We start from the raw sequence: 14,737 nt of genomic DNA, 5'->3' as shown, positions 1-14,737 counted from the left end.
GATAATACATGAGGATCCTACTTACCACCCCCTAACAGATATACATAGTAAGCGATTGCCAGGGGAAATGAATTCAGTCTGCAATACTTAACAGCCTGTGATCTTTGCCACCTTGAACAGGGATGAGTGAAAGAGTGGACCACAGCTGTTCCTTATTTTATCATCATGTCAATAAAGCACAAGGTTCAGTTAGCTTTGCACAAAAATAGAAACGTCCTCTAAAGAGCTACTTTTTGAGTACATTTCAGAGCTGTACTTTTGTACTTTTACTTGAGTAAAGAAGTTGAACCAGTACTACAACTTTTACTAGAGTATTTTTTAACAGTGTTTTTTTTTTTTTTTTTACCTTAATTCAAGTACAGAACATCTATTCTTTTGCCAACTGCGGTTTAACTAATAGATTAAATAGATCATTCATTTTCTCTAAATTCGAGATGCAGTTTATTTTGTGTTTTGTTAATTTTTTTTCTGAATAATGTGAAAATTCTTAATTTTGTGACACACCACTGGCAGGAGGTCCTCTTGTAGCTGCAGAGAACCAGTGTTTTTGCAGTAACTACAGAGGGTGACTTTTTTCATGTTTTGGATGTTTTCCTTATTAAGAAGCTGAAAGCCCAAAGTGGGCATGACTGGGAACCCTGGTGATGGGACCTTCTGTGTGCGGTGGTTATCCACGTACGCCTGGTTTGACTGCACCTTAGTGAAAGTGTGTAGAGGTGAGACGCTCTGAACCACGTGTGTCTGAAGTATAACGGACCTGGGTGCCTCCTTGGTAATCATTGTAGTTTTGAACTAGATATGGGTGAAATTCCCAGGATGGCAATGTCGGGTTTTCCTTGTAAAGCTTTTGAGCTTGCAGTCACCACACCACCATCCTAGTATGTGTGCATCGTGCTTTTTTCCCCCTCACCATCGCCACTCATGCACAGTAGCATGTTAAAAATAATTATGGGAATCATAAGAGGACAGGTGATTACTTTTTGATCTAGACTTATTTAAGTGAGAGGAGTCTGAGCCCAAAGCCTGACTCACTGCCATTATTTCACCGTGGACTTTTGGAGATAAGCATCAACTCTCCCCTGAACATTTTTACACTTGGAAAACAAAAACTGTCACATCTGTAGACCAATCGCTTTAAATATTCATGAATTTAAAAGTAGGCGGTTTAAATTTTAAATTTTTCCGTTTCCAGCCTGTCACAGAAGACTGTTCGTGTTCGTAGAGCCGTGTACACACATATTTGACTTTGTAAACCACTTTGATCTACACAAGATTACACTGTGACTGTATTGTTTAATCAATAATACTGAGTTTGTTTACTGGACCGTTTATGCCTCAGTTATACCAAAATAATTAAGCATTCAACTTATCACAACTGTATAATAAATAAACTACATACTAGAATATCACAACCAGTGACTGTAGAAAACATTGATCACAGCAGATTAGCACCACTTCGTTTTAGCTCTCAATTAACGCCTCACCTCTCCATTTCATACAGGGTGCTCTGAGCACATAATCTATATGTTGTGCTTATGCAACTGCACTAGTGGAGAGTGCGCTGTTGGTCACCGTGTGTGGACATCATCCATGTATTGCACCTTGTCCAGTGACCTAGGACAACACAAGAGCACACAGGCACTTCAAAGGGTTTGAAACGTAACATCGCAACAGAGAGAAACTTCACGAATTCTCACTTATTAAGTTTGTGTGTTTACATCTTCACTTTTAAGCCACTGAAGCTACATCAGCCTGTCTGCTGTGGAAACATCCAAATAAGATTTCAAAGGGTGCAGCTCCTCTCACAGCAGCACACGAGCCTTCATCAGTCCTTCAGTACTGGTCTTTATTGGAAAAGTGGCACGCATCATCATCATCATCATCACTAATGACTGACAGTAACACTGGTCCTGCTGACACACACCCACGCACACACACACCCACACACACAGCTCTACAGTTTGTCCTATGTAGGAAAAAAGATAATGGTATGAGGAAGAGGAACGGCATCATGGGAAACGTAGGAATAAAAAAGTGTTTTATTTAAAAAAAAAAAAAAAACAATCTTGGGGCTTCTGGTGCTTAAAAGAAGTCGAGGTCGTCCGGAGCGTCGAGGTCTCTGTACTCGATGATGGAGCGAGGGTCGCCTCGCATGCCCCTGCAAACAAACACACACACAGTGAGATAACTGATGTGATTCATACACTCCACTGTGTTGTCGTCACGGCGCATGTTCTTTACCTGCTGTTTCGCTGTTTCCCAGAAAACCCCCCGCCGCCTCCTAAATGACCTCTGAAGTTGTCATAGTTACCCCGCCCAGCTCCAAACTGGTTTGGTGGATGGTGGAGTGCACCGCCTAAAACACCCACACACACATACACCTTAAAAGACTGCATCACTGCACTGAAAAAGCAAAGCTGAATTTTTTCATTTTAAATACTTAATTAAATTCTATTATGTTTGTGTTTATATACACCTGGGAAACCGGGCATGGGTGGTCTGACTCCAGGCGGATATCCCAGAAGGCTCTGCTGCTGCGGCGACTGTCCGGGAAATCCTGGTAAACCCGGAGGAGCGGCTAAAGGCGGAGAGAAGGAAACGCATCAGAAAAGAAAAAACAGTAACGTGAATAGAAGGCAAAACAGAGTCCCAGGGGCACAACCTGGTGAAGGCGGTGGGAGGGGCTTGTTCTCAGGCAGGGCAGGTCTTTTAGCGTCCAACAAGAAGTTGTTGAAGAACTCAACCTCCTGCCGGACACCGGTGACCTTCTCGCCGTGCTTGTTGAGAATGTGTTTGCGCACAAACTCGGGAGCCTTGAACTTCTTCCCGCTCAGAGGACACAGCCACTTGTCTTTGCTGAGCTCCTGAGTGTTGGAGGACAGGAACTTCTCCACCTGCACAGGTGAGACACACAGAGGAGGGAGGAGAGCTCGTCATTGGGACAACTGTTTACACTCACATGTACACACTGTGTTTATGGTGGTTTCTATGAAAAGGTCGTACGCTGTTAAAAGGTCATTCCTTCTATAGCTGCAAATCTCTATTGTTTTTTTTAATTTCTGAAATGCCAAATGAATTATGAATACAATCCTGAATTAACGACACTTAAAGTGGAGATATACACACCGACAATACAATGTTTAATTTTATTTTGACAGCAAAAAAATAAATAATAATAATAATAAAAAGGTAACATTGCATGTGTTTTTCTTGTTTTAATGAGTAATTATGAGAATTTACTTCCTTCTTCCAAAACATTTTCTTGTAGTTGATGAGGAATAATTAAGAAAACAAAATTAGAACTTGTAAAATCAAAGACAAGACTTGATCTGAATCGTTTTGTGATAAGCTGCAGCTCAGGAGGTCGTCTAATAATCTCAAAGTCAGTAGTTGGATAATATGAAGGGCTTTTATTGTGAAAGGAACAGGAAGTAGCACTTTTTTCTTTTTCTTTTGCACATGTGGGACACATCTGTTGGCGGGCGGTGTGTCGTACCTCTTGTTCCGGGTCTTTCTTCCCCAGCCTGGTCGCTTCTTCCTCACTCAGAGTCTCAGAGGGCGAGAGCAGCGGAGCCAGGCGCTCCTCGCACATCCGCTGGTGTTCACTCACTGTCCAATCAGAGCACAGCAACACTAACGTCAACTTTGCAGCCGTGTATTTGGAGCTGTAGTTCGAAGTGTTTTGAGATTAAATAAACTAAAAACACGTTGTGATGTGTTCGAGTTACAGATCATCATACCGCGAAATTTTCCATAAAGGTTCAAAGGCTGCTGTGACACACCCCAGGTAAGTGTGTCTTATTCACAGGTCAGAAGGACTTTATGCGTCTCTGGTTTCTAGGAAACCACGTCCTGTTTTCCTAGAAATATACCAGGCTGATCTGCAGTGTATGCGCGTGCGTACCCTCAGTTGCGGTGATCTTGCCCACAGGCAGGGGTCCTCGAACGTGGATCAGCCCGCAGCGGTGTGGCATCTCATCCTCGGCGGGATACTCACAGAAATTATAATAATCAACAGAGTGAACCAGACGCAGGTAGAGCAGCAGGCGGTCCAGCACCTGTACACACACACGCACGTGTAAATACACGCTTACATGAAGCAGGCAGCGCCTGATCTACATGAAGCTCCTCCCACCTTCAGTAGCTTATCATCTGTCTCCAAGGTGACGTCAGAGGAGGCAGGGTCCTTGGCGTCACCGGCGTCATCGGTGTTGCACCCAGAGGCGCCGATGAGCTCCTCCTCCTCTGCGCTGACTTCCTCTATCAGGTAATCTGTGATGTTCTTCAGGATGGGGTTGGTCTCCATCTACACACACACACAGAGGAATGATGTCAGTCGTGAGGGGGTTATGGGTAACGCAGTGCCCAGATAGTGTTTGACTGACTGGTGCTTCTGACTCTGAACCCTTGAGCCTGAGCACATTTAAAGACCGCACCTGTCCGGTCCACAGCTCCCCTCTCTGGTCCAGGCTGTGGACGAGTCGGGCCGACAGTCGGATGTCGTTCCTCACCACCGGTTTGTGGTGCGTCAGACCGTTGACGCTGCGAACCCGCCGGCACAGATCTCTGTTCACCACCGGAGCGAGTTCACAGTCTCTGAGCTGCAGAAAGCATAGAGGAGGTTATAATCACCCATGACACACCAGTGTGTGTGTGTGTGTGTGTGTGTGTGTGTGTGTGTGTGTACCCGGATGTTCTGCAGGTTCCAGCACGTCTCCTTGATGTTCACGCTGCGGTCAAAGGTCACCCAGCAGCGCCTGAAGAACCTGAAGCACAAATATTTACTGAAGCTCAGTTTAAAGAGCAACGCTTCCAAATCCATGCTTTTAAAACCGCTCGATAACAAAAAGAAGCGTGGTGCGGGGCAGTTCTTAGATAAAGCGCCTTAAACACGTGAATACGTCTCGATCCATAGGCAACGCAGTGTTGAGTGGTGAAACTGTATTGTTGTTCATATTCATGCTAGAAAATGCTAATTTTACTGGAGAAATAATTAAAATTGGTGCTTTCAGGACAAAACTTCATGTGATTCCTGAACTATAGTAACAGCGTCGTCCTGCTTAGAGAAGAATATCGTTTTTCTTTGGAGGACGCCGCTAAAGACCTGACTTCCTGTATAAATGCAAACGGCAAGTGAAATGACGCTTTCAAGGAACGTTTTACTGAAGGACAACAGATTATAAACTTGCATGTTTCATGCATTGATAAGAATACACGGTGTTTGATGTCCTATCTTATATACATATATATATATGTCTGGTTTATTTATAAACAACTAAACAATCTGCTACACTTTACATATCAGTCCTTTAATGGCAGATGAAGCTGGGAGGAGCTGATGCAGGTGTCGCGACTGCACTTTTTTGTTCTCACCTCCTCTCGGGCTGAGGGTCCGACAGCGCCACCCGCAGGAAGCCTGAGTATCTGTGACACAGCTGCAAACACATGAAGGAGGTTAGCAGAGAGCCAGGTGATGTGCACAGGTGTGTTCTAACTTGAACCTCCTAAGACCCGAACTCTTCCATGACATGCATTTTTAATTCCTCTTTGATATCTGGGCACATTGGGACCTGATGAATGTAAAAACAAAGAATTACCAGATTTTCTTTTTACCTGATTTTTGTTTCTAAGAACAATAAGAGCCACGTATGAGGATATACGTTTAAAATTTCAATAGAACAGTTGCAGTATAATGTCCTCGTAAGTGGATATCAGGCCCTTGTAGAGCAAAATTGAGTATTTTAGTCTAAATAACCCAAAATGTGATGTTCACATATGTGTAAGTCAAAATCACAGCTTTCAGCTTCAACACCACAAACAAAGAAAGTTTCTGAGCTAAAAAAAATGTTCTGGGTAAAAATGATATTTTACTTCGAACTATTTATAAGTTAAATAATAAATAAACCAGTTCATGGTGCAGTATTTCATAGTTCTGCACAGTTTTGTTTTAAATGGTCAGATTTCTCCCAGGGAGCATGAACACATAGCAGAGCTGGTTCATTAAAAACAGCCTAATTTTTCTTGCTGAATTCCGACTATAATTAAAAACCTTCCTCCTTTGTTGGTTTGTCATTATTTACTTGTCCAAACTTATTTTAATAACGTCCTACTCTCTGGAGGGAGGAGCCTAAACAGTGCCAACCTATAGGTTTGAAAAATGAGCTGCAGTTCCTCAAATGTTAGTCTGAGTTTAGCAACAACTGCTTCACCCTGTAAAGGCATGTTTTCTTACAGCTGTGATCTCATCCTTGGACACCTCTGGCGGGATGCTCCTGATGAATAGGGAGGTGGTGAGGTGGAGGGGGCGGGGCTTGGGTGGAGCCTCCTTCTCCCTCTCTTTCCCTCGCTCTTTACGACGCTCTGAAACAAACCAGCAAAACACTTCAGACTGAAGTCTGAGAAGTGTTTCAACATTTCAGAGTTCAAAAAAAGAGTTTAAAATAAATACCATCCTCTCCGTCATCCTCCTCTTCCTCCTTCTCCTCGTCCTCATCCTTCTCTCCATCAGAGTGGGAGGAGTCAGAGTCGGAGGCACTGCCCTCGCCGCTGTCAGCAGAGAGGCTGCGTTTCCTCTTCCTGCCCTGAGAGAAAGAGGAGGGATTAACAATGCGATGTAACATTAAGGAACATCAGCGACAAAAGACAAACGACTCACTTTCTTGGTCTTCTTGTCTTCTTCCTCATCTTCTTCTTCTTTCTTCTCCTCTTCCTCCTCCTCCTCCTCCTCGTCGTCGTCCTTCTCCTTCTTCCCGTTACGCTTGGCGTCGGCTGAGCCCTGAGAGAGGAAAGAAAATAGGATGGTTAAGGTCAGTCTGAACGCCGTTGTGTGTCAGGATGTGATTATTTAACGTAACACTGAACAGACTGTCACTCAACCCGTGACCTGTTTCTTCTCTACAGTAGTTAATAATTCAATAATTCAAAGTCATGTGACCCAGACAGGAAGAGACTGGGTCCAGTTCAGTAAACTGAGGATCAATGTTCCCTCTAATTTTTCACGTGTCTGAGCGAACACACAAACTCCCTGAGCGTCCCTTGGACCACTGTGAGCAACAGCAGACGTGTGCAATGTGGTCACGCCAGCATCGAATCCATCCAAGTTACATGGTTTATTAAAATAATCAAATTACAACATTTACATTTATGATAGACTACTTTTAATTAACTGCTTTAGCCCACTTACAATGAAAATTTAAAAAGATCTTGTTCATGACCTGTAGCATGTTAACACTATTGGAAGTAAAAATAACTTGAACTCCAATTTTGAAAACACAACTTTTACAGCTCTAACTTGTATCATGAGTCTGAGTCTGGGAGAGAGTCTGTAACTCTGTCTGCAAAATACAGTAAATAAAGACCAATGTTGAGCAATTAATTATATAGTTACTTCTTCAAAAAAGTAGCTGAGTTTTGCAAATAACAACAATAACAATAAGTTTTTTGCAGGTGTTTACCTAAAAATGCAGCCAAGGCGTTTTTTAAATAAACATTTCAAACTATTTACAGAACAATCAGGTGTTCTGCATCAGATCTGATGCCACACAAATTATTTGTGCCGCTCCAAAAAATAATTTCTGTCCACTATGAGATGAAGGAGAACAACAGCCTGATACCTGCAGGCCTGACAACAGCAGATGTATCACTGCTGTAACACCTGTAACATTCAGCAGTCGCCTCATTGTTCTGACACACACAACAAAACTATTGACTACACTACACACTAACTACACACTGACTACACACTAACTACACAAGATTTGTGCTAAACGTCTCAAATCTCTCACATCTCAAAGCACCGCCGTCACTCCTAAAACTTCCCCCCGTTTCTTAACAACTAGATGCCACGTTGCCATATCAATTTTTGATTGGTCGACATGGTACATTTTTCCACCAATAGGAAAGGGTGGGTTTTGTTTTTGTTTTTGCTCACACGCTTTCCAGCGTTTTCCTTATAAAACGCTGTTTTTACCGTTTCTTCCAGCAGTAAATATAAACAACGACAGTATTCAGGAAGAAAAACAAACATTGCATATTTTTATCATAACTCTGGTTTTACGTGGCCGATCAACACAATTTAAAAACTGGTATAAAGTCCACACTGTTTCCGTCTATTGTTCGTCTGTCCTGCTCACATCTCCAACGGTTGTACACGTTGTCATTAACGTGGCTTCACTCCACATCAGCCGCTTTGCTAAAACACCGGTGTTGGCACATAAGGACGCTGTCATAGCCTGTCGACCACGTTGATTAGCTGCGTATATACGAATGTAAATCGCATTATTGGCTGGACTATGGGATAAGGTGGCATCGTTCTAATCCCATACAGGAGCAGCCAGTCACTCACTGACTAACACTGCAAAACAGAATTGTTAACGTTTTAATTTTAATTTCAATTCAGGTTAGATTTTTTTTGTGCGCAGAGACCGTGCCAGCAGTGCGCACGCGCGCAGCTTAGAGGGAACAATGCTGAGGATATTCGAAGACGTCACCTTCTCTGTGTCTTTGTTATCGCCCGCGTCACCGCTCGCCGTCTCCTTCGTCTGAGTTACAGTCGCCTCTGAGCTGGTCTGACCACCCACGCTGCCTCCGCTGGGATCTGCCTGACTCTTCTCGCCTACACCACCTCCTCCGCTCGCATCTCCACCGGCTCCTGCTGCATTCACCTGAACCTCGAGGACCTGCAGGTCAAAATCGGTTCCTCCCTCCATCTTTATCACAGCTGCACAGAGACACACAGGTTAAAGACTTTATTACACACAAACCCCGTTTCACTTCACTTCCTGTCCAGTTTACCTGCATCGAGGAGTTTAATGATGGCAGGGGCGTGGTCCATGTCGAGCGATACGTTGTCCAGCCAGTTGTTGTCCATGAGGAAGAGGAAGACGCCGAGTCGGGTTTTGAGGGCGGCCAGAGACTCTGCCTTCCTCGTGGCGATGTCATCGGGGTGGTACTTGGAGCGGAACCACTCCTGCTCTTTGTGCTGGAGGAAGAAGTCCTGCAGCTGCTGCCGCCTGAAGTCCAGCTTGTACTGGTTGTAGCGCTTCACGGACTCCGTCTCGTCCACGCTGTCCTCCATGTTCAACAGGAACTCCTGCAAACGCATCACAGACGTGATGTCATAACCTCGCCAAACAGACACTTTGATGCCTCCTTATTTTTTTAAATCAGAGACCCACCTTAAAGCTCCTCATGGTAGGAGGACCGGGAGGAGGGAGGTCTGGATCCACCATCCCCAACCTGAGACACAAAACTCAGGTAATAAATAATCCAGGTGAAAACTGTTGGAGCCACTAGGGGGCAGAAATGATTCTGACTGAGCTCACCTGCCCTGCAGAGGGTGGCCTCCATGATGTGGGTGAAGGTGAGGAAAATCTGGGTGCCAGCCCTGAGGCCCCGCCCCTGGAAATGGAGCCCCGCCGCCTCCGTATGGCAGGTCGTAGCGGTACGGCTCCCCCCTGTGGTCGTCCCTGAGGGTGAAACGAGAATTATTAACCACAGCAGGAACACGGAGCAGAACCTGAAGTCTGCAGCTGCTTCTCTCACACAGGCCTCACCATTCTCTCCTCATGCGTTTGTGCTGAGGGCTGATGTGTCTGGGCGGAGAAAACCTCTCTCTGCGGCCGCGGTCATAGTCCCGCCTCCGCTCGCGGCCACGGTCCCAGTCCCTGAAACAAACAGAGAGCTGACATCACACAGTGGACAAACCTGTCGGGATGAAGTCGGCGACTTTCTTCAGCCATAATAAATCCTGACGACTCAGTTTCCAATAACATGTCTCATTCATACGCTGATGTTAGGACAGATGTTTACAGCTGGATAACAAACTGTATGAACTCTGAAACAAATGTGTCAGATGTGATTAGGGATAAGTACGGCGTGCATAAAGAATACAGCTGTGTGGGAAACTTTTCAATGTTAAACAAAGGACCACATCACTGCACTATTACATCTAGGCCACTAGATGGCAGCAGCTGCCTCTCTGTGACAGCAGCTCTGCAGCAGTTTGATGCAGTAAATGAGCCTCTGTAGGTTTAGGCTGAACTCTGACTGTCAGATGTGTCGGCTCGTCAGATCTTTCTCTCCGGATTAAAAACGAATAACTTAACGATCGGAATGGTCACCAGCTCCCACCTGTCGGGCCAGTCGTCTCTCCTCCTCTCCTCGCGCTCTCGTGACCTTTCCATGTCGCTGCGTTCCCGCCTGAACTTGTCCCGCCTCCTCCGATCCAAATCGTCATCGCTGTCTCCCATCGGTCTAAAGGAGCAAACAGATATTGACATCAGGGATTCTTTCTGCATCATTCAGCAACTTTAAATCACCAAGTATGAAGGTGTTTAAATAAATAATTGTTCAAACTGTCAAAATAAACCTTAAATAAATTCAGAGAATTATGAGAGTTTAGTTAATTAATGCACATTAAGAGGCTCTGTGAGGCTGAAGGTGGCGACTGAAAAACCTGTAAATTCAATAAATTTACACCAACGCAGGACCAAGAGAAGCACAAATCTCCCACACTAGATTGACTCCCATCACCTCCTGCCTGCAGGTTTAACGCTCTAAGCGCCTAAACCCACACTGACTCCTTAAGGTGTGTGAAATCCTCTCAGGGGTGTAGCCTAATACCTTCTGCTGCAGGTAATAAACGCACTTAATGTCCTAAACCATCGCCACTCAGAGGAACTGTGTTTTATTTTTCACATCAGGAATGAAGATTTTTGATCTACTTTAATGTCATCTGCTGTGACGGTTCCTGACTGTGTTTATCAGCGAGGAAAGTCTGTCCAGAAGCCGGAAATTAGGGGAAAAATAACTATAGGTGATGGGAAGTGGGCGGGACCCATGGTAAACTTTCAGGTGAGTGAGTGAAAAGTGAGCTCTACCAATAACGGTAAAGAATCCAGCTGATTGTCATGTAACATAGTAGTGAGTGTAATTATAACCACGTTATATGTCAATCAACAGTTCTTCACTCGGATTGGTGGTCACCTCAGTCTCTCACAGCTATTCCTTTAAAGTCGAATGAGGTTGTTGAATGTCACTTTGTGTTTCCAATATTTGCATTAATTTTCTTTCACACCAGATGTGAACGCTGCATTGAAGCAGAAAATATTTTGATTCTATTTTGCTTAATTGTATTTAATGATCCAGTTTAGTCTCTTGACTTTGGCCACCACTCATCGACTCTGTATTAGACCCTCAACCATATTCTGAATCTCCAGCAAAGCACTGGACAGACTCCATCATATCCACAACTCCGCTGTCATAAGAAGACAAGACGCTTCACCCGTTGCCTGCTGGTGGTGGTCAGAGGGCCCGGTGGCGCCAGTGTTTGGCAGCCTCGCCTCTGTCAATGTGCCCCAGGGCGGCTGTGGCTACAATGTAGCTTACCATGAATGGGTGTACACTAGATGTGTAAAGCGCTTTGGGGTCCTTAGGGACTAAATAAAGCGCTATACAAATACAGGCCATTTTCCATTTATAAATATTAATTCAAACTCCGCTTCTGCGCTGATATGTTTACTTCACTCACTGACGTGCTTTTCATGCAATTCACGTTGTGTAGAATTCTAAGAGGTTCAATGTTTAATGTTCTTACTTTAGCTTCAGGTTTTACAAATTTTCCTGAGACGTGCAGGAGATCTTGAATGAGAAACCACAGAGCCTGACCGGTCTGTTGCTCTCACAGAAAGACTGAGATAGGAAAATCAACATTACTGAGGAAATAAACATCCTTAGCTGAAACGCCCCTCTGCTTAACAATCATTCTTATGCCCTCTTCCACTTCTGCTAATATAAAAGCACATAAGCAGCAGTGTGTATCAGCTTAAACATCGCTGCTCTTTCACAGTTTATCTTGAAATATTTATTATAAACTCTGTTTGTTTATGTGACTCCTCACTGATACATTGGCTGCTAATTAGCCTGCTAGCTCCTGTCCTTGAGTTCTTTAAAAGCTTTTAATTTAAGGACAGGCTCGTCGCAAACTCCCGGCAGCCCCAGATCGTTAGGAGACGCAAATATTAAGGGTTTAAAAGTTTTCACTAAGACAAATCAAACGCTACCATTAGCAGCATATAGCATTTCATAGCTAACGAAGCTAACAGCTGCTAATTAGCTCGTTAGCATGGAGCCAGATGAACCTGTTCACAGAGATGTATCCCTCCGCTTCGGCCCCGCTACTTTATCTGTGCGTATTTTTGAGTTTAAGGTGTTTTTCTTACCTGAGATTTGTTGTTTTAAACTCAGAAACAAGCCCGTCACAGCTACCAGCAGCCGCACAGTTATCCCGCCGCCAGCTCCAAGAGCACAATGATCCAACGACAATTCCGCTTCCTGTCACTACCGCTCGTCTGTCCAATGACAATGCGCCGCCTCGAGGTCAGACTGGGTAAATACACACACTCGTTGAAATAAAGGGGTCGTGGCGTTTTATCTTCACTTCTAGGAAGCTGAGAACTCTTCTTTGTTTTCCGCGAGAATTGTATTTGGCCAGCTGTGCCATTGAACTTCAGTTAAAATTTTAACAGCACAAAATTTAAAGTTTTTTAAATACTCCAACATTATGACATTTTCTGCTTTCCTGCAACATGTCACCCCTTTCTATCCAAATCTCCAAGAACCTCACTGAGATCAACTGAGTTTAAGAGATAATAAATATGTGAAAACATTTTCACCTCTTCTAATTCGTGAATGACGATCAGGTTAGGGTTGATTGTTTTACTTAGCAGAGTTTGTCAATTCCTCTCTATTGTCCCATCACAGCATGTTTTTTTTTTTAATTTCAAAATTAAAACAACAATCCTAATAATAATTAGAGACATCAGTATAAAAATCTAAGCTGCCAAACTACCAGATGTGTGTAAAACAAACCATCAGGCCTGATCGATGACATCCCAACCCAAGTTTGAGTCACGTGAACATTGACTGTGATGATAAAATGAAAAAACAGCTCGTCATTGTTTCCATCAGCGAGTAAAAGACACTCTGATGCCGGTCACGCTGCCATGATGTGAACTTATTTACAGCACACAGACAGATAGATCTGGTAAATAGATACACAAACATATGTGTACTAGAAACACATGTATACAATAGCACAGGAGACAATAAAGTGAAATAAAAGTCAACATTTTACTGCCACGTTGATCAAGCAGACAGAGCTCTGAAGTCTTTTTAAATGAGAAATCAAATATAATGCATAGTGAATGTGTAATGCAACTCATATACCTTTTCTCTGTCTTTAAAGTGATGATAAAAACATATTTAATGCAAAAAAAATATCATGAGCATCCAAACATCTTAGATCATAAATCCAGACATCACTTTTATAGTGTAGCTTTGAGCGGAGGATTTCTCAGTGTGATCAAAATCTGTTGTCTCTCCTTCCTGTTTCTTCCTCAGCTATTTAGCTCTCATCTCTAATGAGAGGGAGGAAGAGGAGTCGGGGATGTGCAAACTGAGAAATGAGGACTTATAAACAGGTCATAACAGCATTTCACTGTTCAGTCGACTCCTGTAGATGATGCCTCACATACTCTGCACTGTTGAACAAAAGCAACAATGGCTTCTGATCAGATCTATAAAGTTTTATTTTAGTCGTTCACATTGGGCAAATGTAGCCTTATGTCACTCTTTTGTGTTTTATTTAGCTTTTTACTCAGTTTTCAAAGTAATATTATTTAGAGTTCTACTTATTTATCTTCAGGTTCTTTTAAAGTGATTTCTATCATATTCTAATACTGATTCTCCACTAGTTTGTTTAAAGTTTCTCTGGAGTGTTTCTTCTCCAAAGTGACACAAATCCTTTTGGTTTGCCAAATCAAACATGTTTAGTTTCATGTGCTAAACACGTGTAGCTGTGGCGACCCCTTCTGACAGTAAAAGAGCTTCTTCTACTCTGGTTTTCTTTTTTAATAGTCTTTACTGTTGTTGCTTTGGGGAGTGATGAAGTATATCTTAGTGTATATGTGTTACACATAACAGAGCTCACTGATGGAGGTGCTGACATCTGAATGAGGAGACATCTGGGACAGTTTGTGTCCTTGCTCGGCAGGAGGCTTACTCCGTTCTCCTTTACAGTTTCTGTAGATTAAAAAACCACCAGGAGCAGCAGTGACAACAACAAGCAGCACAAGAAAAAGTGATAGTGCAGCAGATTTAGTATGGCCTCCTCTGTGCTCGCTCTGTCCTCCTGGTGAACCTGCAGGTGACAAACAGGTCTAATTGACATCGTGATGAAAAAATAGAAATGTTTCTCTTTCACATTGTTAAGGTTCAAAATTGAGGAAGGAGAGTACAAACCACCCATGGTCCAGAAGCTCTTGGTCAAACAATGATTTTAATGACTACACACATGTGGGAAGAACAGCTCCCTTTCCAGACAAGAACTGGTCTTCAACTTCCTCAAAGCATACACAGATTTTTATAGCATCAGGGTTTGATTTACTGACGCCCCCTTCATGCGTCACAGACAGGATATATACACATACGTCAATATCAAAACCACAACGACTTTTGACACAATTTGAAAGAACAATTGTCTTCTATCTTCATAACAGGTGCTTCCTGTCACTGCCGGATGCTCGCTTGTCATCTTGACACCTCAGCAGCAGTTCTGCGACAAACTGCTCTTTTTGCAACCCCAAGCAAAACATAATTAAACTTTTACCTATAAATGATTCTCTCTAACTGAGTGTGTGTGTGTCTGTGTGCTAACCACAATTGCACCCTGTTTCAC

At 43.4% G+C, this 14,737-nt stretch overlaps 1 protein-coding gene across 1 annotated transcript; it reads right to left on the bottom strand.

Annotated features, from left to right (window-relative positions):
- Nucleotides 1-1,825: 1,825 nt before the first annotated feature.
- Nucleotides 1,826-12,368, bottom strand: LOC146578392 (serrate RNA effector molecule homolog). Its single transcript, XM_085258930.1, has 20 exons — nt 12,222-12,368; nt 10,132-10,254; nt 9,555-9,665; nt 9,324-9,467; nt 9,177-9,237; nt 8,794-9,091; nt 8,490-8,719; nt 6,656-6,775; nt 6,449-6,581; nt 6,233-6,360; nt 5,374-5,435; nt 4,688-4,766; nt 4,437-4,601; nt 4,136-4,306; nt 3,905-4,058; nt 3,497-3,609; nt 2,663-2,894; nt 2,477-2,578; nt 2,242-2,356; nt 1,826-2,158 (listed from the first exon to the last, which is right to left on the bottom strand). Exons 2-20 carry the CDS (start codon nt 10,248-10,250, stop codon nt 2,083-2,085), a joined length of 2,613 nt encoding a protein of 870 aa, XP_085115056.1. The 5' UTR covers nt 10,251-10,254; nt 12,222-12,368; the 3' UTR covers nt 1,826-2,082.
- Nucleotides 12,369-14,737: the final 2,369 nt, after the last annotated feature.

This window comes from Mchenga conophoros, linkage group LG3 (assembly GCF_057382185.1).
Source record: "Mchenga conophoros isolate Kocher_MC1m ecotype Shallow Benthic linkage group LG3, M_conophoros_male_GT1.1, whole genome shotgun sequence".
Classification (NCBI taxonomy): domain Eukaryota; kingdom Metazoa; phylum Chordata; class Actinopteri; order Cichliformes; family Cichlidae; genus Mchenga; species Mchenga conophoros.
This window is presented reverse-complemented; position numbering and strand designations above follow the sequence as displayed.

Coding starts and splice junctions, on each gene's coding strand:
- LOC146578392 (XM_085258930.1), bottom strand. CDS start 10,250: ATGGGAGACAGCGATGACGATTTGGATCGGAGGAGGCGGGACAAGTTC. Junction 4,307..4,436: donor GGGAGCTGTGGACCGGACAG/GTGCGGTCTTTA, acceptor GTGTGTGTGTAG/ATGGAGACCAACCCCATCCT. Junction 2,159..2,241: donor GGGAAACAGCGAAACAGCAG/GTAAAGAACATG, acceptor GTTTGTTTGCAG/GGGCATGCGAGGCGACCCTC.